The sequence below is a fragment of the Synchiropus splendidus genome, chromosome 10 (assembly GCF_027744825.2).
Source record: "Synchiropus splendidus isolate RoL2022-P1 chromosome 10, RoL_Sspl_1.0, whole genome shotgun sequence".
Classification (NCBI taxonomy): Eukaryota; Metazoa; Chordata; class Actinopteri; order Syngnathiformes; family Callionymidae; genus Synchiropus; species Synchiropus splendidus.
Window position 1 is genome coordinate 10,569,661 of NC_071343.1, and position 26,680 is coordinate 10,596,340.

Below are 26,680 nucleotides of genomic sequence, written 5' to 3' on the forward strand. Positions count from 1 at the left end.
AGACGGCACCGCGACAATTCCTTCCCGGCAAAAGCATTTGACGTGCTGCGGTTCATGCAAGTTCATGTCATTTACGGTAAGGTCAATCAGGGAATCCTATTATTGCAGTTGATTCATTTCTGAATGCATGAATAAATCTTCATTTGTGTGGTGCTTGTTCAAAGTGCAAAACTAGAGAGAAGTCACAGATTTCAAGTCATCCTGTGCCAAAAGTTAGAACTAGTGAGAGCTTTACGTGACACGCCTGTACCAACTGTTTGTGCCGCAGGTCGGTAAAGGTATCATAGATATATAAAACTTTTTATGCAGAGAGTTTTGAGGCAAACTCAAATAATGTATATTCAGTTTAATGTAGTGTATATTTACATTCATGAGGGTCTTTTCTGGCTTCATTAAATAATAATAATAATAACAATAATAATAATAATAATAATAATAATAATAATAATAATAATATAGGGATGTCTGACCAGGATTTTTGTCGAGTGTCGATCACCACCGATCACTGATACCGATTAGATGGATTGACAATGAATTTGTAATCAAAATGACAGGACCTTCTGTGAACATGATGTAAAAAAAAAATCATTTTTATTCAGATACGTTTTAATATACTTCATCAAGGAGGCGAACAATAGAAAAACCTTGAAGCAACTATTCTGTGAAAAGGACAACTGAAAAACATTTATTTCGCTGTGAGACGTCGCAGTGTGGTGAATCTCCTGAGACTTTGTGGCTATGTCTGTGAAATATTTACACACTGGGCGCTCGTAGCAGGACTTCGAGACAGACAGCACTACATTTATGAAAGTTTCCGCTGCACATTTTCAAAAATTCCAGATTCAGGTGGTTCAACGAACGCTGCACTGCGAAACAGCGACTCACTCAGTCGTTTCTGTCTCATAAGGTGTCGTATAAACGACACCGGAGAAAGGCTGGTCATCTAGCTCGGTGAAATTAATATAGTATTTCTGGGGAAATTTGCTTAGCTTTCCGAATGTCATGACGCATCACAATCCGCGGTGCTTCATTAGTGATTAGTGATTAGTGATCTTCATTCACAGATCACGCTGAAATTGGCTTATCATGATCGGAGCATCCCTATATTCATAATAACTATAACAGGGTTTCTGATATATACATAACCTCGGCTAAACTGAGAGCCGCCACATCGCCAGAAAATCATCTCTTGATGAAATCTCGAGCGATTAAGTGAATTTACATTAATACTATATTCATCAATGTTTTTTATGTCTGAATTAATTAATTTATTCCATTATTTTTTGATTATTTTTTAAGCATTTATCAAATCATTGATTTATTATGATACATTTTTTGTCCTACATCACCAGGGGTGTAAGAAAATATTGACGTGCTTAAATATGGCAATACTTGATTCTGCAGTATTGTATTACATTCTTGGTGAAATATTATATTTGATTTTGTGATGTTGACTTTAATAATGACATTTTCATTTTGCACCCTGTAGTTATTTAGATTAAAGGAGCCATTTATTCCCCTTTGTGAAATTGAACTGAAAATCTAACGTCATAGCAATAAACTTTTCATGATGTTGTACTTCATTATCTGAATTTCCCTGTTTAAATGATGGTTCTTATTACAATATATTATTACTGAAGTTACAGTGTCACAATGTATCGCACTGTATCGTATCACCACTCCTGTGTCGGGATGCGTATCATATCGCTAGATAGCTGCCAATACACAGACCTACTCAGCACTTGAAGGAAGCATCATAGAAAATGGTTCATAAATCAGGCCAGTCTGTCTTTCACTGCATCTTATATCTCATGTATCTTTCATATTTCATACATTTTCATATATTTATATCCCCACTGTGAGACTGTGAGGGCAACTCATGGGGATGCTAACAGCAAAATACAGACTCTTGCGTTGCTCAGTGCCAGTTTTGAAGACAATGCCCATGCACTTTCATCTCATCCAATGTGGCCCTCTTTGAGAAAAGCTTGGCCCCTATTGACTGAAGTGTGCACCGTCCATTAAAGATTATAATGTGTGTGTTGAGTGCGGGAACATGAGGAAGTGCAGCCATCATAAACTGTCATCACTTTGGGCCCAGTGAAGGAGATGCTGACTCGGCGTTTACCCAGGACGCACACAACAAATGTTTTCACTCATGCGTCATCAGCTCCCCCTTATGTTCAAGACCATAAAACATTTTTATTCATATGAGCCACGCTCGCCTTATCTGTGCTGCAGATTTGTCAACCCTCCGCTTTTTCTTTTCTGCTAATCGCTCACAGAAAACCCATCAGTCAGTTGCTCCCAAACAATGACATGATGAAGGGGGTAATGACGGAAAATTCTTTGGTGATCACGGAGGGAAAAATGAATAACAAATATAACCATTATTTCACACAGTAGGTGTTTTATATGTTGGTTCAGAGTACGACTACGCATTTTAATATGGTGCCAGAAAATATGGTGGAGGACAGTGGTGTATACTTTAGAGAATTTCCACTGGTTAGGTCGTTCATCGACTAGCATGTATTAGACATAATGCACAATTGTTTTATTTTTAAACATTTGTTACACATTTGGCAAAAGAAACAGAAATTTGATCTCAGGACTGAATTCTTTCAAACAGCGCAACATAGTCGAAGAAACCTGGTCGAAATTCCTGCGGGAGGGAATCACCTCCTGGTTCGGTCCGCTGCCACAAACCTCTCCGAAATGACCAGCGCTATTCATCATGGGGATTAAATCCGCTAACTGCACCTCTGTGTGGTAATCGTGCTAACACTGGCGACCACAACCAGCAGGCCCTGGCATGTCACGGACAGCGGTAGCTAGAGCCCATTGCGCTCCTGAGCTTGATGCCCAAGCTGACACCCCTATTCCTCAATGTGCACCAAGTGGCCTGCTCAGCTGGACATAAAGCAGGGGGAGCGACCAAAGTAAGTGCCAAGAAGGCAAGCCTACCAGCCATTCAGGTCAGGAGGAAGCACAGGGAGGCCCCAGCAACCGCCCTTCCAAATCCCCCTCCCCACCAAGGCCAGGAAAGACCAACCCACAGGGCAGGCACCCCCACAACTTAGGAGGAAGGCCCCATGCATGCCCCGCTCCACACGGCAGCAGTGAGGGCGAACCACCCCTCACCCCCGGGGGCCCGAGGTTTCCCCGCTCCTGGCCACTCTGATAGAGTATGGAAGTGCCGACTGAGCCTCACAGTTGTTTGTCCGGTCGATCCCTTGTCAATATAAAAACCTGGCCGGGGTAGTGAGGGGGAGAGAACTGCAACCTTCTCTGGGCAACTACTCTCTTTTAGCTGATGATCTGCCTGTTTCCTCCACAATACCCTCCTATTTATTTATTATTTTCCACTTACATCATTTATTCTTCTATTATTGTAGTTCCACACTTAGGCATTGGTTTTGTCCCTCTTATCACGCAGTAATATTAATAAGATGGCCAGTGACCTGGTGTTCAGTGACATTGGTGGCGAATGGTTTACAGCCCCAGTCATGAAAATTGTCTCACAAACGCGAAGGCTGACTCGCTCCACCACACATCCTCAATGTCGGCAGTAACAAGGCAGAAACAGAACTTCTCTATGTGTCACTTATATTCTCACTCATGAGCACAGAAGCAGCTGAAATGGTGAATAATCCGTGTGAACGCTAAAACTGAAGAAGTCAAGGGAGAACAAGTCCACTGAAGGATGCTTGAGATTGGGGGTTAGCTGGCAGGGAAGATGTTTGTTTTGATGTTGACCAGAGTTCCTGGCACCTCATCCTCATGTCTGAAAGTAGCAGGACCTGTGATGTAAGACGCTGTATTGTGAATGATTTTACCACGTCTAACTGTAACCAGATCACTGTCCATCTCAATGTTTTCTACTTCCCTAAAAAGGTGCTCCAGGCTCATTGAAGCTCTAAATTAGATTTGGTTTAATGTATACGATGGGGCCCCTTTATGTGGCGCTTTTGCCTGCCTGTGTTTCCAGCTTCACTGGCTTCAAACAATGCGAGCCTTGATCACATGAAACAAACAAACGCCCTTCCTTTTTAGAGCTGCTGCACTTACTCATCTCTTTGTCTCCTCCAGAAAATGCAGCACTGATGAAAGCCTGTCTGTCGTTCAATGAGTGAAACCCAGCAAGGAATTTTGATCATCGCGAGTCCACGCTAAGAGTAAGACTCATTATCTGCTGTCTCCTCGACACAGTGTGGTATGAGAATGCATCATTAGATCCAGTCCTTCACAGAAAGCAGACCCCAAGTAACGCTGAGGCATGACTTCATGTTGCGATCGCTCAGCAGTGCGTGGTTGTAAGTGCAGACAGAGCTCTCATCACATTCCACCCTTCATTTCTCTGTGATGCGAGTCCTGACGGCAGGGAAGTGACATTTTGATGCCATCTTGTTTATCTCATAACACATGTAGACGCATCGCTTCAGTGCTTCAGCTTTACAGAGCTGCATTGAATATCAAATAATCAAGTAATGCTCAGGCTTCATGTTGAGACTTTACTCAGTAGCGCATCGTTGTAAGACAGAGCTTTGATAATGTGCGTCCTGTGAAGTGGTTTCTTCACCAGATTTGGTGGCTATGCCTTGGGAACTGGTTCCCTTTGTGAAGAGATTTTTTTATCTTTGCTGTATTTGGTCTTGATTTTCAATGTGGATTTTATATATATATATATATATATATATATATATATATACTGTATGATGATGATCATAGTTTAGATTTGCTCAGTCAAAAACATCCATTTCTCATCTTAAAGTTTACACTATATTCTTAGATCTTAGATGGATAGGATTGTCCACTGGAATGATTCCATTCCAATTCACAGAAAATACGAGTGGTGTTGCAGAAGCCTAGGTAATTGTTCCCAAACCTGGACTGATTATCTACTGCCTTCGAATGACAAGAGGTGGAAAGGTACACACTATTGTCATTAACCCGATGTGTTGCTTCTGTGTGTGAGTGAGTGGTATGTCCCTGTGCTCCTGGTATGTTCAGTTCATTGTGAGACCCCATGGTAAGCTCTTTAGAAAAGTCAGGTGAACTCCTCTCGTAGAAATGTCTGCATCGTGAAAACTGAATTCCTGTTTAACGCAAACTTGTCTTCCTCCTTGCCTCTATAATTTTAAAGATGCGTCTTTCATTATTTTGACTTTCCTGAAATGCCCTCCTGTGCACGCAACATTATCTGGTGGTGAAGTATGGACTGCATTAAAGTGTACCGCTGGATTTACTGTAGAAGCCTGGTACCTTGTGGAAAAGCACAGTAGATTATCAAGGCAGATTTGAGTCATAAAGGTGCCATTGAAAGTTTTTTTCCCTGTGATTTACGAGCGCGTCACATCAGGTAAAGCAGCGTCTTAATATCCTGTGAAACACAACTGGAGGGGTGAGCAGATGGCTCCTTGATATCGGGCATCAAATTCTGAGTCACACACGAGCTTCTAAGTGTCCTCTTGGTATTTGTTGCCCACTTAACGCATTGCTTTCAAAGACAGGAAGTGGCTTGTAAATGAACTATTGAACAGAAAATAATCTTGGTACCCAAAACTTTGTTTAGTCGACTAACTTTGAATGGAATATAGCAGTGGATATTGAGGGCTTTTCATTTATTTTGTCACATACTTGGAAGGAAAGTGTCACCAGAGACTAGTTCCTTTATGAAGCCTCTGTGGAGATGAAAGCGCTCTGTCTTGTCTTCTGTCTGCTTCTACTAGTTGGACATGCCGAGAAAACTTTGAATGGAACATCTCCCAGTATCTCTGTGCTCTGTCTCAGGGACTCATTGTGACTTCATAACTGACTTGCTAACTTTGATTCTCCGGAAACCATGGCTCTCCTGCTGTTGGGAATGAGACCAAGGTGAATAAGTTCAGGGTAGGGATGGGCCATATGGACACCTAGATATCAATACTCCTGCTTGGAAAGAGTCAAAATTGTCACTTGTTCAATGTGAAATTTGCGAAACTTGTTTTCTGACTGAGCTACAGTCATTCCACTCACCACCTGCCAACGGATGATGGTCTAAAGATGATCAAGCGAATGCCTTCCCAATTCAGATCCACATTCACTGGAGCGGAACAAGTCAATGAGGTTTATTCTGTACGTATTCATTCTCCTATAATACATATTGAGATTCATGAGCAGCATTTAAAGGTGACACTTTTTACAGCGTCAACAAAGCTGTTGTGCCGTTAGACGGAACTGAACAAATTAAGATGCAAGAAGGCCTTTTTTTCAGAACCGAAAGCTAATGCGCGTTGACACTAGTAATTGTGTTTATGCCTCAGACAAACATTGTGGTTGCAGGCAGCACTCTAGCATGAGCGTAGTGACTGTAATTTGCTGTTAAAAATAAGGCATTGTAACACACGTCTGGGCAGGAAGGAAATCAGGAAGGAAACTGGTGTAATAGTCTCTGACATATAAAAGATTGGCGACTGCAACAAAGGCTATTTTAAGTTTTCATTCTCTGGCTGAAACAGATAAGCAGGAGGATCAACAAATTGTGTGGAACACGTTTTATATGCTGAAGGAAGTGTGCTTCAATTATCGTGACAAATGTACGTTCTTACTGTTTTTGATGTGCACGCATCTGGCACAGCTCCATCTGTTCCAAAACTGGAGCGATGTGCTCTCTCGTCTTTGACTTGAATTGACTCGGATCAGGATTCCAACATGTCTAATGTATTTTTAATGAGTTTAGCTTGTTTTTTTATGAATATGAAGTTTGATGTTTCCTGCCACATGGGCATCATTTTAATTCATTCGAGAGGCTGTTGTGACTAGCAGCTCTTTGAGTGGTGGTGCGGGGGTGGCTGCGTCTTTCAAGGAAACATCTGAAAATTACAAGTCAAGATGTATAGGAAAAGCGACAGCAGATTAATTTAAATCAATTGGCCGTAGGATGATTTTAGTGAACATGGTACCAAAAAAGGTTTGAGTGACGCAGTTTTCTTTTCCAGTCATTGTTTATTTATTATTTTCTGAAATTTTATATATATATATATATATATATATATATATATATATATATATATATATATATATATATATATATATATATATATATATATATATATATACACTTTTTTTATTCTAATAAATGTTTTGTTACAGTTTCATATTGTTCTACTTCCTGACAACTGAGCTCCAGAGTTGTCCTGTACCTGAAAATTGAACATTTCTGATTATTGAGAGGACAGTATGCCATGAGATGACATCATCATCTCTACCACGAAAACAAACAACACACTCTGCTGACAGTCAGCAACTGATCATGAACAGATTCCTGAGAAACCCCCCCTCCAAAACACATTTCACTTTATTGTCCGCCACCATTTTTTGGACCACAACGTATACATGGCATCCAATCCAGTTATCTTTTTATCTGCAAAACCCGTTTCCATATCAAAAAGTTCTATTTTCTTTTTATCAATTCACAGACAAATCCATCTCCTCCAAACTTAAAAACATTTTTTTTCTTTTTTCGAAATTTTCTTGCCTCTGCATTAATATTTATTTTGCTATTTGTGAAAATTTGAATAAGAACAGCTGGCTTGAACCCCATTACTGTCTAGTCTAGCTACACCGCTTTGTATCCTCCTGCAGGACTTCATCCGGGCAGCAAGTGATGAGCGACTCACATATGTAGCTATTTCGGGGGACGGATTACTACTTATTCAGCACTGAAGGCGGCATGGTTGCGTTCCTGATTGGCTATTACTCAGGAATCGTGTGTAGACTTATTAAGTGACTGGAAAAATTGAATGGCAGAGCTCATAATTCAGAGAATATTGCGAGAAATGCCCTGGCAGCATATTATGCAGCGTGTTATACATATTTATTGATATGGTTCTTGTTGTGGAGGATGGTGGTGGCTGCTGAATGTAATGTACTTCTGCCCAACAGCCATCGCAGTATTTGGTGTGGTGAGTTGAATCCTGACATTTATGAGCAAGAGCGTCTTATACGAATCAAAAGTCCTGTGAGATCCCTCTTGGAGTGACTCCATCTCCTGCGCACATACAAACCTGGAGGAACAGTAATGGAGTTTGGGGATGGCTTACAACCTGATAACAAAGACTGGAGATGTCCTGAGCTGATCCGTCAGGATTGGTGTAGTAGGTGGTGTTAGGTGGGAGCGATCCAGCGTCTGTTTTGTTATTACTTGAAATCTAAGGAAACAGGTTTGATGTTGTTGCCAGGAGTGGCGCATCAAAAAGAGTCTTTGCATTTATGACAGTGATATTGTCAAAGCTGTGGTTAAAATGCAACAAGTTTGGATCAATTCCAAAAATTGCGAGCGATTTATGTTCTTCTGTCTGAGATGATGCCAAGTATGACTGACATTTAAAATGTATTGACGACATTACTAGTTCATAGCTGGGCAGAAATATAAGTTTACTTTTAGACTAATCTAAAATGTAGCTGATTTTTCCCACATTTTTAAAATTTCTTTTAAGAATTAATTGCTTTCTAATTCATTTTATTTTGTCAAAATTTCACATTATTTATATTTGTATTATTATTTTTTTATTTTATTTAAAGACCACGATTTTTTGTGAGTCAGTGAGTCATGTATATCTCATTATTTCATTGAATTTGTCATCTACTTAAAGGCAAAAACATTCTTTATTTATTCATTTATTTATTACATTGTATAATGAATTGATACATCTCTTCACTCACATCACTTTTTGATGATTCCAGCTTTTTAAAAATGTTTTTCCAGCTCTCTATCGGGGAGTTGCTGACCATCCAAAACTGCCCGAGTGACATGACAGGCGGCGGGTTTCACTCATTCAAGGCATTATGACAGAAGACAAGGGACTGCTCCAAAGTCAAGTTGTTTGGGTCAAAAACGGCCTTCAGCACTTTTTATTTTTGCAATTACAGGGCGACACAAGTGGACGACCGCTCGTGGGAGTCCCAGCAGTGTCATGTTTCTCTAAGTGGATCACACAGCCTTCGATTTGAGTGTGCCGCAGTGGCATTGCCTCACTTTGACCATGTCCTTGTGAGCGCAGAGTTCAAGAGTTTTCCTTTCTTTGGATAGATGTTTCAGATTGATGGCTTAGAATTGTGATGTTGTTGTGAAGTAGCAGCCGGAATGCGAATTAAAACGCTGCTCGGTTACCCATAGCTTGTTGAATTTATGAATCTGCAGAGGCCTGTCATGATAACACAGTTCACTAGATGATAAATAGTTATTGGCAATAAGTGATCATAATGGTCAGCATTATTTTGAGACCATATAAGCCACTGATCCAATGATAATGAATTAAATAATTGAACTACACCCTTTCAAATGTGTTTAACTTTGCATGTAGCACAAATATGGTGATGTATGTGGTGCTTTTTTCTCTTCATAATCAAATCTCTCATATTAATACGAGTCGCTTCACATCAAAATAAAACGTTAAATGTTTGTGATTCAAGTATAACAGCTTTAAGTTGGCAAAAGCTGCTTCCCTCAAAACTTATACGACAAAGAACTACAAACATGGACTGTGCACATGAATCACTTCCGGTTTCAACTGGTAACTATTGGCTACCATTTAAGATGATAAAGAAGCTAAAATGATCCTGTTGTGAATAAAACATAAACACCGCTGTCAGCCTGGGAGGACAGCACTGTTGCATTTTGACAGTTAGTGTAATGGTGACGCTAGACAAACTCCCGAGGCTGAATGAGCAGCTGACAGTGAGCATTTATTCTTCATATTTATGCGTCATATGCAGGTGGACTCAAACATATGAAGGTGTAGTTGTCATGAAGGGACATGTGTTGCACAATAATGCATGCACTTTCGATGTGGCCAGTTAAATATGAAGTACCTGAGTGCAGACGCTCTCACTTCTTCTCTCAGTACAGTTATCCATATCCTAGTAGTCTTGACACTAAAAAGTTCAAAGGAGTTTGTTGGTACTTCAGTAAGTGGCACAGCATCTACGCCTGAGCTGCTCAGATTCTGACGTCATAGTTCAGATCCAGAACAGGTTTTTAGTAACGCGCCATAATTGTGCATGAGCGGGTCTCTATGACAACTGTAAATGCATCGCTGTCAAACGGTCCTCCTCTGTGAGACTGCAAATTCAGCATTCTGCGTCGTCTTTATCATCCAGAGATTTGCATTTCGGAACGGCAAACACACGTCCTCACAGATAAAAACACACTTCTTCATCTTTCAAGACAATATTTAGCAGCAGTTAAAAAGTTGATCCATGAGTGACGCGCCTTCAATCCCATGATGGGCCATGTGGTCACGCACTGGTTTTGTGTTTTTTGCAGACATCTTGAATGAAAAAACCATGAATACACATGGTTTTCAAACACTGGCACATTAGTCAAGGTGATCTTCCTGCATAACTCTCAAACCATTGGTCACCATTTGTGGCCCCTTCAATGCTACTGCACTTCATGTGATTGCAATGCATTAGTTTTTGTGACATAAGCACGTTGTCAATATCATAATATAACCATACTAGTCATTGGCATGACAGTTCTTACGGTGTTTCGGTTTTAGTGCCTTGGTTTCCTCATTTTTAGTTTTCAGTTTCGGATGAGAGTTTTCATTTCAGTGAATCCCTACCTATATGTATTGACTTCTCTCTTTCCATCAAATGTGCTGAGAACCATCACACTGTGCTGAGATTTTAGGTTCATTGTCTGTCTCTGGTTGTCAACAGCGTGACGACCCATCGCCTGTAAAAATCCATCTCCCACTGCATGACGGACTCAGCAGATTCTTTGGCTCCAATTTAACTGATAAAGTGGGAGCTGCGAGTGTGCGGCAATGTGTCACGTACACAGATACTCAATAGTCTCATCCCAAACTGCCAAAGAACATCATCTCCATACTTCATCTGAATAAGTAGTGTCCGTGTATGGAAGTCTGGACTTTCTGAGAAAGTCTTCCTGTCGCCCCCTTCCTCCCCCCACAGCTGTACATACAAGCGTGAAATAATAAGAGCAAAGAAAAGCCATGGAAAAATAAAGTTTGAACAGTGGAACCCACATCCTGAGGCTCCTCTTAGCCCAAAAAAATGTGTCTGTCAGCAACAACACATCGCCACCCACACCATGACCCGGCTGTGTCTCACATCAGATAACATTTAATAAGTGACTATTGTTACATTCTGCAGCAAAATATGAAACCTGTTTTTCTCTCTCCTTCTTCCCTGGGAAAATGAAGCATGCTGGGTTAAAAGTTACTTCTGTATCTCTAGACATGTGAGCAACACGTAAAGCTAAAGTCTAACTGAACTGACTTGAAGAGTTATTCGACTGTTTGTCTTTGTATACGTCACGCCAGAGTCGTGATGTGGGCTTTTGTGATTCTTGTTTTTGTTATGATCACATGTATTGTATTTCTCTACAGTGCTAGGAAGTTATTTAGGATTGTTGATTTATATCTGTTAGCAAAATAGCTCAAAAGGTATTGAATGGATTTAAATAAAATGATCATGAAATGTAGATCATGAGACAATGAACACATTGTTACTTTTTGTTGTGGATCCAGAAGGTCTTGGAAGGAGTCTTTACAAGGGGTACGGAAGAAAGGGCATTCCTGTGGAATTATATGTTCTCCTTTCTTCTTTGAATATGTTCAGTTCTAATAACTCTGTAATTGTGTCAATGGGGCATGAATTTGTTTGTGAAGAAAATAACTAAAGAACACATATTTTAATAATCCTCAACTGGCCAGATAAGTGGGTGACTTGTTTACGTTTCCATTCACCTTCTTTGTATTTCATAGTTTAAAAGCTTTAACTATGAAATCCGATTTACAGTATTTATAATGCCTTTTATGTACATATTTTATTGATTTATTTATTTATTTTGTGTTGTCTTCATTTTGCTGTCCAAAGCATTTATGTCACATAATTTCCTCTCTTAATTTATACTATCCCAGCTGTATGGAAATGTATAGATCTGAATAAATATAAATCTTTAAATATGTCAGCAAAAATGCCATTTTTAGTTGAGAAAAATTTGAAACAGCGAACATGACAATGGAAAGAAAACACGATAAAAATGTCTATAAACAAAACAAAACAGACAAACAAACTGACAAAAAAAAACATTTTCGACAAAGTAAATATTTAGAAAAACAAATACCTTCCGAAGAAACAGCTTTTAATATTAGATGTTACCATGAGGTTGTCAATTAAAACAAACAAATAAATGTTTGTTAAAGAATGAACAAGCCAAGTGTATTATAAAGAAACATTTTATATCTAATGAAAACATTACCAATCAGGTGGAGGTAAACATGGAATTAAACAAATAAAAAAGATGAATCAAAGTTGTTTGAAATGTGCGTGGATTGTAGTTAATGAAAAGCAACACAATGAAAACTGAAGAAAAGAAGGATTAATAGGATTTTATGTATAATAGAATCTTCAAAGTGACTGTAGTTTGGATCCTCCGCTAAACATGTTCTTTATTTAGCTTTGACTTGACCTTGCAGTTGTTGTGAGAGAGGCAAAGTCCCGTGGGACCAACACTAGAGGGCAATAGAGATCTGACCACTTCCGTGCTGTGTCATCTCTTGATCTTTCCATAGTGGCTGACCCAAGGCTCACCCTGGATCGTTCCTCGGCGGTGAGCGAGGGCAGTCATCAGTCGCGGGGGAGTTGTGTTTACAAAAATGACTCTGACCTCACGGGTGTCTTGTCCGATGCCGAGACGTGAACCCGAGGCTGTGCATACTCAGCAGTGAACGGGTTCAGACTAGAACCTCTGGCTTGCCGGGCTTTATAGGTCACACATATCAGCAGGCGCAGTTTCGGTCAGAAGGGGTCTCTTTTCTTCATGCTTGCAAAAACCTCAAACGAAATCCTTCAGAACAGCCTGTGGGAGGAGGTTTGACTGTCAAGTATCGTGTGTCCAGCGTCAAGCTCCCATCATCTCACTCCATTCCACAGTCCTGAGTGCAGCAACATCTGGTCCACAGCTGAAATCTATTAGGAATCTCTAGAACTTCCCCTGCACCCTCTTACTCAAAGCACAGTGTCACGTAAGTAGCTTTTTCATCTCAGCTCTGTTGTTGTTTGCTCATTTCTCTCTATAGATTAGATCCCCGGTTCAGGGCAAGAATGTTTTGGCTTGATAAAGTTGAAGAGTCAGCGTTGGAAATGCAAGGAGAGAAGCCCAGCTGTGTGAGAGAGCAAATCTGGCTTTTAGATTACAGCCCGAGACACGGCAGTGGAGGAATTCCAGGACCACATTCACAAACAGATTGTAGTCGCGATGTTGTGTGTGCTTTTCGAAGAGATTTCCGAGGGAGAAGTGAAGAAAACAAAAGGATCTTTGTTGGTTTGATTTTCCTGAGAATTATGTCGGGACCGCGGTGTGTTTGTAACCTCGCGGCAAAAGCCGCTGACTTCTCTCAGCATATGGGTCAGATCAGAGCTGAGCGCGTGGAATGTAGAGAAGTAAATACAGGGAATGTTTTTGACTGCTTAGATTACTATTTGCGGATTGTTTTGAGGTCACACAGCGACATTGTGGGGTCAAAGTAGGTGGTCCTCATTTCCAGTCTTTCATGAGTCGAATTCCAAACGCTTGAGTCACTGGATCTGATATGATTTCTGCTCGTCCTCCAGATTTTCTCCTCAATACTGACGCTGAACCTCTTCATAACAACCATCCTAGTTAGTTTACATTAGCTCAATGATTATTGTGTGACACACTCTTATATTGCTTACATTCATACTTTGAATGAAGTCAGCTGATAAAATATTCAACGTCCTGTAAATGTGATATTTAATTAAACAAACATGACTCATTTTTTATATTGGCATGTGCACATCACAGAAACAGAAAATAAATAATATATTCAAGGAAAACAGATATTTAGGAAACTGAACCACATTTCTCTCCACTCTGGAAGATATTAGCTTTAACTAATAAATTATTATGATGTGTAGCTGCGACATTTGTGAACACTGTAAATACAAAAACAAACAAACAAACAAACAAACCATACACAAATAAACAAAAAAAAAAACATTTTCTGGTCCAAACATTTAAAATCAAATTCAATATTGTGGAAAAATGTAAATATTTTACTTTGCATTGCATATTGTACAAACATTATTTTTGCTTTCACCACCATCTTACTTTTTTACTTAACTTTTAACTGCTGCACGCATTTAGGGACGAAACCATCTTGTAATGATACTGGAATGACTCATTGAAACCCAAGATGACATGGTTGTCAGCAAAGTAGGTTTTCTGCAGCTCGTGATGGACTGGTGAAGCTTCATGAAACAATGAAACACTTTCCTCATTTTCAGAGCCCAATAGATGGACCTTTGCTCTAATATCCTTGCATTTGACATTTCAATGAAAACCTCCACCTTCTGCACTGAACATTGAAAATGAGAAGACTTGTTTCATGAAGCTTCATTACATCTCTACCTGCAGCTGCTGCCCTGAAATTATGTAACATTCCATCAAATTTTCTTGAGCGAAACAAGTCAATATACATCTATGTATGTTTGTATGTCAATGCACAGTGTTTGTGCATAATAATAATGATTATAAGAATAAAAATTAAAGTCAGAGCGAAAAGCTGCGTTTGTAGTTTTTAGTTTAGCAATTCTAGATACCACATAAATCTAGGGTCTCAAGTGGTTTAAGATTACAGTGGTACGTTATGCAGTATAACACAGTAGTTGGTCCAAGTACAAAGTTAATAAACTGGACTTTATGTATGACATCACATTTAAAACGCAGATTACTTTGTATGAATTCTGTGATGCTGTACAAACTCTGAATGACTTCCTTTATTTTTAAATTATATGTATATGAAACTGTTGAAACGTGTACAGATTTTAAGCTAAAATTCAATAAATCAAGTAATTCAAATGTGTATAAAAATGTGTATTCATCATTATGTCAGCAGGTTTTGTTATGTATTGTTTGGCTGAACAACGATGAATTGCACCGCTGTTTTCAAGACTGTATCCAACATGCGACCTCATTAACTCGCGCTGTGGGAATGCAACAGACCTGACCTGGTATTTCCATTGAGGCTGGCAAACATTAGGCAGGTTTGCAGCTCTGTGTAAAGTCTCTGTGTGTATGTGTAGGTGTGTGTGTGTAATAGTGGGCTGGGGTGTCTTCTCCCGTGAGGGCGCTGTTAAATCACCAGACAGGAAACTATTAAACCGAGCTCCACACTGCAGCTGTCAGTCAAACATCACACTCAGGTGCTGCAGACCAACAACAAATCTTGTCCCACCCTCTCTAATGAGGGACGTGTCCACTTAAAAGCTTCACGTTAGGAAGTTAAATCCTCTGATTTTGGTGTGACTGACACCTGATTTATATCTGCACGTTTCTCTCAAGCACTGAGACGCCTACTCAAACGACTTTAATGCTCCTGGTTGTATATGTAGTTTAGCGTCTCAGCGCCGCGGCCACTTTAGAGTCCTGCTCTTGTTTTTCGTCCAGCAGCTTGTTCCAACTATGTGGAACTTGCTCATTTCAAAAACGTTCTTTTCGAGTTTGACAGGAATGTCAGAGTCTCCACCCTGAAGCTGGTTCTGTTACAAGTCTTTCTTTCGCCCTCTCTGGGGCCCCAGTGAAATATCCCCGTGAAACTCTACCAAAACCCACAAGCTTGTACTTGAAGTCTTCTATATATACTCAGCTGGTGGCCCCCAAAACCAGACCACAACATGTAGGCGTGGCTGGTCCTGACCACAGTGCTTTGATTTATTGTACTACAGCTTTGCTGTCTTATAAACAAAACTGGTCATAACTTAACTCTAACTTTGTCGGGCCCCCCGCCCTTTTGCTCCCAGTTCTCTGCTGTTATGTGTGATCTCCTCATCTATGCTGTTGTTTATGTCCATCACGGACGGAGAAGCTGGTGTGAACCCTATAAGATTCAGAGACCACACTTCCCAGCTCCACACTTCAGATGGACACTCTTCTCTCAATGTGGTGTTAGAATCGGACTCCACTGTGTGAGCCTATTGTTTTCTAGCTGCAGTATATCACGACCAAAGAAGCCAGGAGGGATGTTCTGCTTCCAAATTGGAAAATAGCAATTTACAGGGTTCAGACTTTCCTGAAAGACCTGGAATTCAATACCATTCCAAAGCTTACCTTATGGATCATGGGGGTGGGAGGTAGAATCCTGCTTATTTTTAGGTGTTTCCATGGCAACCAGAATTTGGAATCCCTCCATATTGAAATACCAATATTGAAATCACAATAAAGTTCGATTATGTATCTGTCTGAAATGGCTTTGATCTGATACAAGTCAGTTCTGTGCTACTACACAGCATACTTGAATAGTCCGATGTCCCAGGTATGTGAGGAACATTGCATCAGACGACTTCTTCGTATTCTTGTATGCTTTTAATGTTGCTATGTCAATGTTGTACGATAGGCTTTTTATTAACATTAAAGAGCTTAATGATCCGTTTTTGCCCGTGTGCTGTGGAGGCATGGAGTTGTCAAACTTTGCTGACTTTGTTTGTAAAAAAGAAAGATCCCAATCGTATTTTTGCATTGTGGTCTGTTTCCTGAATCAGAGCTGGTGGATTGCTGCATTGGTGTGCGTCCAATGATAAACATACACTCAATCTGAAGAAAAAAAAAATGCAGCGCTGCACAGCAAACTGGATTTGGTGTGAGTGGCCAGTTGTCTTGCCTCAAAACTACGTCTTGATCCGCCTATAAATGTTTATTTTATAGCCTGCATTGTTACTGCTTAAACATTTTTAGAAGTGTAGTCGACTTATAGCGAAATAACAAGCACAACCATTGAAGTAAGTAGGCAGCTGTGAGTGTCTGAGAAATATGTGAATGTGGCACAGCATGTGCATAAGGACAATGAGTGCTGTAGGAGTGAGGGAGGGATTCAAGTTGACAATGGGATCACATCAGATATCAGCTCTCTTTGTTGTCAGTGGTGATGGAGGGCCATCTTTCCTTGATACATTCTGTTCCATGTTACAGTTCAAGTTGGGAGCAACCAGATGCCATAAAAATATGATATAATTTTCGGCATTTCAGATCGTTTTCAGAGCCGATTATCGGACAGATTCACTCTTAACACACACCACAGACACAAGGACTCTCTTACAGGATCATTTTAAGATTTAAGACTGTCATCTTTGGTTGTTATGTGTGTGGCCCCTTTAGAGGTGCTGATCCTCAGCCATGAAGCCATTGAGACACCTGTTGGATTATGTTGATTTACAGATACCAAAACTTCTTTTGAAGCAAGCACCTTTGATCTTCTACTTCCAACAAAGAACCACGGCCTCTCGATTTGACGGAGTGGTCTTTGGCTGTGTCCCATTTCTCACCCTCACACTCGGTTTTGACCCTAACACTCGGTTTTGCGCGTTCACGCGCAAGTGTAGTGTGTCCCAATACTCTTAAGACCAAGGGCACTTGAAATGATCCCTTCAAACCGAGGGAGCTCCGGAGCTGACTTGAAACCAAGTGGGAATATGAAGTGTGGATAGATTTCCAGGTTACTTTATTTAAAAACAATGTTGGATAGGACAACGGGGACATTTTAGTAACAGGGACTACTCTTCTGTTTGTTTACTTTCTCTTGTATCACATGTTAGCGACCCAAATGGTCCACCGTGTCCGACAACATGCACAATACAACATGTATGTACACCAGTATGTTGTTATTTCTTCTTAACAAACAATAGTTGGCTAGCATCCAGGCTAACGTTAACATCCTCACACCTCTAACAGATCTATCACTTCAACGTAGCAGCGAAGCCGGCTTCGGCTCCATCCATTTCTTCTCCGTTGGTTCACCAAACCAGGTGAGATTATCGGCACCGTTGTCAGAGGTTGCATAAACGTTGGAGCTGGCATTTCCACAACGTCTCCAGCAGTCAACATGCAGGAAACAAAACACAGCACGGCAGCCAATGACACGTTGTCTTTACGCATGACGTCATGAAGCGTCCCAATTCTTAGAGACGTCAATCACTTCACTTTGTTGTCGGAGGGCACTCAAAACCAAGTGCTAATGTCAAGTGCTGGTGATGGGGTGAGAAATGGGACACAGCCTTTATCCATTCTGCTTTATTCTACGTGATGTAATCAAGACATTTTTTATGCCTTTCAGATCTATGTCCAGATTTGGGCTCTTCATTAACTTTTGCAATTTCAGCAAATCAATTGTTCGTCGTGAAAGTCTGCCTCGACAAAGGCTGTCTTTAATCAGCGAGACAGCCTTGATATTTGGCCTTGACACCACTCCCTGTGCAACACGAACCTCTGCACCTCTCACGCTGCCCTGATTAAACCGTTCCTCATGCTTCATCATGTCTGGGCCTCTGAGGATTCTGGCCCATAATGACTTTGCATAGAGCCCCGTTCTCTAAATGGCGCCGTTTATGTCAAGTTCATGACATGCTTTGTGCACCGCAAGAGGAGAATGAGGCAGATGGATGTCCTCAGAGACATAGTAGATAAACCAGGTTATTAACGGCAAAAAAAAAAAAAAACTCAGCTGGAATAACAATGGAGAATTAAGATGTCAGTTGGTTCATTTGGATTCCCAGAGCGCACCTTAACCCACACACTGATGAGCTATTTTCGACAGGATGGATTGGAATGGCTGTTTTTTTCCTGCTAAAACAGCAAATATTGTTAAAGTGGTCCAAGGAAGTACATGTAGCGCTCTAAACACTGATGCTGAAGTGAGCATCTTCCTCCACCTCACCGTCTTCTCCGACTTACTTCTACTTCTTCACCTGAATTTAATTTGTATTGCAGTTGCTCTTGATATTTTCCATAAGAAACATTATTTTGGCTGATTTCTGTTAGAGATGGGCAGATAAAATACCCTAAAATAGGATTGCAGGCTTGATGAAACGGCGACCTAATTTTCAGAGATGGCGCCCAACACAGTTAAAGAGCAACAAATGTCCTATTCCAACTCTCCAGACTTACTCATATTTCAAAATGTTGAAGTCTGTCCCTCCATGATGCAGGTCTTCCTCATCATGCTATGCTCCGTTTTCACGTTACTGCTTCATAAAGTTTCCCCCATTCTGAAATCAAGTTACAAGAGCGAAACCCACTGTGATATAACAATGGGCTTCAGAGATGCTCCAGTGATGTCATTTGCCACCCCTCGTTCTTTGGTCCACGAAATCAGGAGCTCTGCGTATGTTCTGTATCTATAAAGAACCACGTACACGGACAGGGCGGTGCCCGTCATCTCATTTGGACTGACAAGGAGGTGGGGCTTTGGCTGCGAGAGTTTTTAACTTCCGAGTGTGCCGGTATATGGAGTTCACTGGGAACATTTCTGGCAGCAGCTGTGAGAAGAGGCTGAAGATGTCCTCCTGACCAATCCTGGCAGAGGGGGCGTGGAGAGCGAGATTTCAGCTCCCGCGAAACGTGCAAACAGACACATGCTAATGTGTTCAGTAGGGCTCCAATGTCATTTTAAAACACACTAACAGGCACATTAGTGGCTCTTAAAAAAGAGTCACTAAAAGTTATCATCAAAAATAGAAAAAGGCAATGAGGAAAAACAGCATGTTGGATTCCATGACAAAGTGGACAAGATGAGGAAAAACAGTTTCAGTCTGTTTAGGTGCGATGCTGCGCGGCTTTTCCATTACTGTAATTTGGTGGAGGAAATTTAGTCATGGCCTCCAGAAAAGTCCTTGAACAAGTCGATGAGGATAATTGGAGGATCTGACAGACGGCTCTGAAGTGCCAATGATTCACACAAAACGTACACGATAATTGTCCTCTTCGCAGACTTTGAATGGAGATCAAATGTTTCCTGAAATTGGCTGGGATTGTTTATGATGCTCGACCACACGCAGATGACTTCCTTCAATGCCTCTGACCTTTAATTAATAAAGCCTCAAACTAGTCTCACACACATGCTTTCTTGTGTGTTTGGGTTCTTTTTCAAATGTTCCTGTTGTCTCCGGTCTCCTCTGATGGACTGCACCTGTCCTCCGGATCCTCTTCTGACTGTTTCTCTCCTTGGTTCTAGAAAGTACAAGACAAGGTCGGACCTATTTGGTTAAACTATAAATGTTTTTATAAAAGGTTTTGTTTTATTTTGAGTTTTTTAGGGTGCACCTTATTATTACTATACTATGCTGTACTACACGATAATTACATTAGCACGTCTACTTTTTGATTTCCCCCGTCACTGGCTTACATTTGCAACATAGTTTGAATACACAAAGGAGACTCTCTGCTGTCATTCCTCTACTTCTTCTCTGCGTTCAGCTCATTTTCTTTTTTAAAGTCAAACATCTTTTCGACCCACTCAGCAGCATAACGGGGAATCGATCGAGATATCTGTGCCAACACTTTGAAAAGTTTTTGTCATAGTCCAAGAATTCTTCTGAAAGTCTTTTAAACCTGACTTTAACGAACACTTTGTTTACATTCACCACATCTGTAATTGTTTTTCTTATCCTTTGTTTGGATCAATTTCTTAGTCAGAATGAATGCTACATTTTCTTTCCTCAGTAAAATGACAGTTCCCATTTGGGGATTAGCTGGATTTGTTTTTCTGACTTGCTAACAACCCATAATGCCTCAGACATCCCTCGATAGATGGAAATCGGCACCAAAACAAAAGTCTCGTTAAACAACTTCCGTGATTCTAATTTGTGTTGGAGATGGCAGTGAGCGAGAGACTTGCTCTGCGGCAAGGTCTCCATATTATCACACAGGATCGCTGTGGAGAATATTGATGGAGGATCCGGGAGGCATTTCTCCAGGACAGTTCATGACATTGTGGGCCGCTTCTTGGGGAGTGCTGCCAGCAGATAAGTTGAAACACTTGAGATAAAAGTGTCATAAACAAGTGAAAACACAACACTTTGTCTCAGGTTGATGGATCAGTAGGTAGTGACAGATGGTCGGTGAGTAGTTTGTTTCAAAGTGAATTGTAAATTATTTGACAATTTGTTTGGCTGTTTGGGTTGATAGATGACCAGTGTTTGATGGATATGTCGCTTTGCTAACAGGGTTCAGTGGTTGTGAAGAAGGGCAGAGTGGTGGAGTTGGAACATATAGGTTTTCATGTCGTGGGAAAATAAGCTTTCAAAATTCAAATTTTCACTTGTATTTTGAGTCTATTTGCAAGTTTTACCATTTCTGTGTGCACAACAATCCCAAAAGGCAAAAACCGAATTCACACTTGATGCCAAAGGACATATTTTTGCCAGCATATTTAAAGAATGAACCATTGCATAAAAATACATTAAAATGTCTGTTTCAAGAAACATGGAACTTTGCAGTGAACACATGACTGTTAACAGGATTTAAGTGCGCCAAAACATTGTATAGCTAACTGAAAAGGGTCAAATGAAAATGCATATTTGTTGAAGTAACTGATGTTATCTCTTTTAGTGATAACTGATTATTGAACCTTATTATTAAAAAAATCAAGAATCTTTAGATGTATATAGCATCTTCTTCTCATTCTATAGGTATATCATTCTCTATGTAAATGTGACAGATTTTTTAAAAAACAGATTGTCCATATATTTGGTTCTGTATTGGGTTTTATGTCAACTGTTAAACAACGAGATAGACCGAACGAGATGCTCTCCGAATGTAAATAAAGGTTTGAAGTGAGATATTGACTGTTATTGACACCACTAGCTCTGTGGTGCAGACAGCCTTGAGCGTCGTGGGTCGGACAAGACAACTCCATCATTCTGCTGTGAAAGTGGGTGAGAAGTTAGAGGCACAGCAGGTTAAATAAACAACTCGAAGTTCTGCTTTTGAGTGGCTTGTTCGCTCCGACTTTGAACTTGTGACGAGTTCCCTATGCGTTCGCATAGATCTGTAATTCATAGAATGTGATCAAGACAATCCATGCAAGCTCACTTTGTACTCTACTCTGAAATATTTGGCTTTGAAAAACCAATTCAATAAAATCTCACTATCCCTGTGTGAAACTTCTGCATGCAGCCAGGAATTCTAGTTTAAATCGGAGCTTGTTTCCAACCCAGTAGTCTTTCGTTGATACTGTATAAGTGAACAAAATCACTTGGGAACATGGTTACACCTGATATTAGGAAGACATATTCACCATTAATAAGGTAATTCATTGCTGTAAATAATAAGTTATGTTGTTGTTTAAGGTGAACATTTGGGTACCATTCCAGGATAAAATATCGTCAGACTTAACTAACCACTCATCAGTACTTATTAATTACAGGATAATGTGTTGCTAGTATACATATGAATAAGTGGTTTCTTTAATGGTAATAACAGTGTAACCAGGAGCATCATGCAGATATCATGGCACGTCTGCTGTCATGGCCATGAAAGTTCCAAGACGCAAATCTTTTGAATCTTTTGTCTGAAGTATTTTATTCACATCACACTGACCGCTCCGACCGACTCTTGATAGTTTGATGCATATATACTGTACTGGCTCCCAAGCTAGGAAACTGTTTTGTGTCTTTTAGTCAAACCTCAAGGCTAAAAACCTCTTTTTGTGATTCCTTCACAGTTGGAATATTGGACATCTCTCTGGAGGATCCTTGAACCCACAGACTTTCCACTATGAACCGAGCCTTCAACAGGAAAAAAGGTATGAGGGGAAACATGTTCTTGCTCAGCCTTTAGCTGTGCTGTTTCTTTATGTTTTATTTTTAAAATCCTCTGGACATTTGCAACTTCACAAAGAAAGGATGATACGCGTGTTAGAAGATACATTTTTGCTGTAAACAAAAGGAAGAGACTGTTTTATCTAGAGAATAGCCCAACTCAAACTCATGACAGGTGGAGATACTGTGCATGCTTGTTTCATTTTATATCCCCACAGTCTTGCATCTTCTCTCTACTGTGCCAAAAGTTTATTTAATTTGAATTGCAGTGAAAATAACATAATTAGACTGATATAAAAAGTGGAAAGCACCGACTAAATGCAGGATCCTAAAATACTGTGGTACCTCAGTTTGAAGGCTTGCAAGCTAAAATACTAAAAAAAACAATTTTAGCTTTGGCTGCTGGATAATCATGGAAAGCGCTCTAAGTAAGAGCCACTTCCTATTCAAATATTTCACTGTGGAAGTTCTATAATGTACCAAAAACAGACATAAAAAGTCCTGGAAATGAATAAAACTGCAAGGTAATATGTTCAGTGAAGGAAGAGACTCACAAACAAATAGTGAACAAAAAGCCAACTACAAATGACAGCTGCTCTTCCTTCCATCTGAATAATCACCAGACTGACTCATCCAAAGCTTTTGGAAACTTGTGCAACACTTCACAGCGTCAAGGTGACCCTGATGAAATCTGGACTGTAGTTTGCAAAACAACTTGATGTGTTTGCCACCATCTGTCCTCCTTTTTCTGGTGTGATGCAGCAAACATGAGTCTCGGACAGAGTCTGGGGAAGGTGTCCAGGGTCCAGGTGGTGCGACGGGCTGCGTGGTATTTCTTATAATTTACTTTACCCACGGGTGATCCATCATCGTAGCTGGAAACAGATGCTGATGCATGACTGAGCCACAATGTCGGAAATATGTAGTAGAGCAACACATAAAAGTTCTGGCTGAAAGTAGTTGTGTGAAAAAGTGTCATTTCTGAAAAAGGATCTGGACTGTTGTACGACATGATGCATTTCAAACCTTTTGAGAAGCCCTCTCCAGTGACTTGAGGAATTAAATGTCTTGTCTGTGACTTTCAGTATTTATTATTAAGACTTTTGTAGCCTAGAGTATATTCAGCCGGAACTGCTGCCTTGCGATGATGTGGTGCAGCATCTGGATTTCACCAGCTGACATGTCAGTAAAGAGGTCCCTGTTCGCACATGCATGACTGTAGTAGCTTCCTTACCTAACACTGGTGATGTGCCTCTTTGGTTCCTTGAAACTATTTTCATTTTCTAAAATTGTTGGACATTTAAATGAAACTTCACTTCATTTTAAAACAGAGAGCGCCACCCACTGAGCTCTGAAACTGAGTACAATGTGTCATGCAGCCTTGTCAGCCCATCACTTACCAACAGTCCCTTGTGTTGGACACGCTTTGCATATCGTCCTAAACTCTCCTTTTGGAACGTCACATTCATCCTTTTCAGCACTGCTCGCAAACAAATAGAGCAGATGTCGCTATTTTGCTCTCTCACTCCTGTCCAATAAGTGGCGCCCGTGGATGTGTCACTGGTATCGGCAGCATTTTCAGACGCCTTTCAGACATGCAAGGCGTACCAAAAAGTGTTGCGGGTCGGGCCGATTATTCCACCCCCTTTTGGCGGCAGAAATGCAAAGGGTTCTGGAATTTCACACATTGGAAACACAGAATAATATGCAAGCCAATTCTGAATTCTACTGCCACCTCATGTCCCATTGCAATCATCAATATTTCAAATACTAAAAAGAGGTCTTGAATTATATAAAAAGTCAGGCAATAACATTGGGCAGGAACTGAAGTCAAGCATATTTCATGAAGAACACTTGACTGTTTTGCCTTTGTTGACCTCTCATTCAGCTCTTTGTAAGTGGTGTCATAGCAAATTCATCTAATATGTCCATTTCTCTATTGTCTCTCCAGTTTTTATGACTCAAAATCCATCTTATGCTAATTCTTGTCGAGGTTTTTGTTTTCTGCTTACTTGCCGTGTGATGATTGACAGTGAGTCCCTGAAACCCCTTTTTGACTTAACACTTAAACATTCACTCAAGACTTTTTGTGACTGCTTTGCTTGCTCAAACTTTACTTTTTTCCCTCCATCTTTAGCCTGAAAGTTTCTCCCTGTGTTGCAAACAGAACGCTGACGTTCCTCTCTACCCCTGAGGAGCTGCAGTGTCACACCAGGTTGCTATTTATTCAGCATGTAGTGTGGCTTTGGGAGAAATATGTCACAACTTTCAAGACACATTGTTCCACAATTCAGTAGGTAAACCGTAAAAAAAAAACAAAAAACCCTTTGGAATCACTGAGTGACCCGGGTCAGGGGTATCCGACATGCCACCATCCTGAACTTGAGGACTTCCTAGAGCGATAGAGAGGCATTTATTTGCCAGCATCTGACACAGTTATCATTCCACACCACGCGCCAAGTTTTGTTCCTCTCAACAATTTCAGTAAAAGCTCTTACCCCTGTGTTTTTATGCTTCTCACTAATTAAATCTTAATTTTTATTGCACTATTCTCCCTGCCCTCACCTGCACTCAATTTTAAGAGTGAAACAGAACATTGGGCAAGAGAGAGACTGGGAACATTACTCATTCAACTTCAGTTAGCTTTCACTGAAAACTCATTTCTTCTATTGGCATTTTCGACGAGAGGTTGCCATACACACCAAACGCCATCCGTGCTACTAAAGCAACTGGTTTATATGAAGTCAATGTAGAGGGACAATTCGGCTAGCAATGGGTGAGTGAGGCTTCATGAAACACTGTCCTCATTTTTGCCCTCATTCACAGAGCTCAGTAGGGGCCGTTTCCATTTCAAAAAATGTGAGGATTCATTAAAATGGTTGTTCAAATCCAAAGCTCTTACAGCAGAGAGTGCCATCTAGTGGGCTCTGAAAATTAGGTGAGGACTCATCAGCCCCCCGGACTACAGACTGGAACAGGGGATGCAACATGTTTTGAACGACTTGGCGGCAGCTTCAAGTGGCACATGTCCGGTGAAAACGGTCAGAGCCCAGATTTTACAGTGATGTATGCAGAGAGGGAAAATTCAGTGAAGTGGAGGAGAAGCTGATCACAGTGGTAGCTGCAATTCATGACTCACCAAACAGGATCTGATGGATCCAGAAGCGACAGCCTGCTTTTTTTTCTTTTTATAGACTTGAACACAAGAAAAGGGATTCTCCACTCCTCCATGTTGACACTCCACTGACTGTAGACCTACCCCCAGAAGACTGACCTACTTTTCTACCGTGGCAGGAGAGACGGGGGAAGCCGCCTGAATTGCTGGAAACTAGCAGATGCGAATGGTGCAGGTGTCGGCAAATCGCAGTGAAGATGTGGTCAAACCCAACTCAAACAGCAACTTTAGTCAAAAGTACTGCTTGCACCTCATCACTCCTCTGAGGATTTTGACTAGTGGACTTGAATTCGGTCCTCATAGGGCTGCGGTGGTACTGTTTTTTTTGTTTCTGCCATGCAACAATTAATCCCAAAATTGTACTGACAGAAAGTGTTCTTGTACCTTGTGCACATTCACGGTTTTGCCTATTTATACAATAAATAATACTCGACTTGCCCTTTTGTGAACCATTTCTCTGCTTACGAAAAATATGGATGTACCAGTCCATATATTTTCACTTATGAGTCAATTCCCGTAAGTGTGTTTTGATGCCTGTATTATTCTGATCAGACACCAAAGCTCAGTTTGTCCGAACTGTCACACATAATCCGTATATAGCACGCACCCCTCCAGTTAAGTAATTCCACGCTTCGCACACGTGTTGCTAAGCTAAGTTTCAGTCCCCAGTGCTGCTAAGTTCGACAGTGCTGGCTGATCATTTGCTTGCAGAGCCCACAGGGAAGAAATTTCAGCCGACTGTTTTTGGTGCTTTCCATTTGCAAACCTCGTCGACATACCATAATTAGGGAAGAGACTGGTAAAATCGTAAAAAATCCATCTTTTTCAATATCTAGCAAGAAAGAAAAGAGCATTTAAAAAAGCATAAACAGAAGAAAATAA

The 26,680-nt window shown here is 40.6% G+C and overlaps 1 protein-coding gene across 7 annotated transcripts in view; it reads left to right on the forward strand.

The window, feature by feature from the left end:
• Positions 1-26,680, forward strand: part of gulp1a (GULP PTB domain containing engulfment adaptor 1a) — a 77,595-nt gene that overhangs the window by 33,293 nt on the left and 17,622 nt on the right. For 4 of the 7 annotated variants that reach the window (XM_053876899.1, XM_053876905.1, XM_053876904.1 and 1 more), the window contains one exon: positions 22,527-22,607. In XM_053876899.1, coding sequence (XP_053732874.1) covers positions 22,580-22,607 — 28 coding nt within the window. In that variant the 5' untranslated portion in view covers positions 22,527-22,579. Of the gene's footprint in view, positions 1-4,089; positions 4,176-12,915; positions 13,038-22,526; positions 22,608-26,680 lie in introns of those variants that run through there. The other 3 variants (XM_053876900.1, XM_053876901.1, XM_053876902.1) reach the window with 2 other exon arrangements.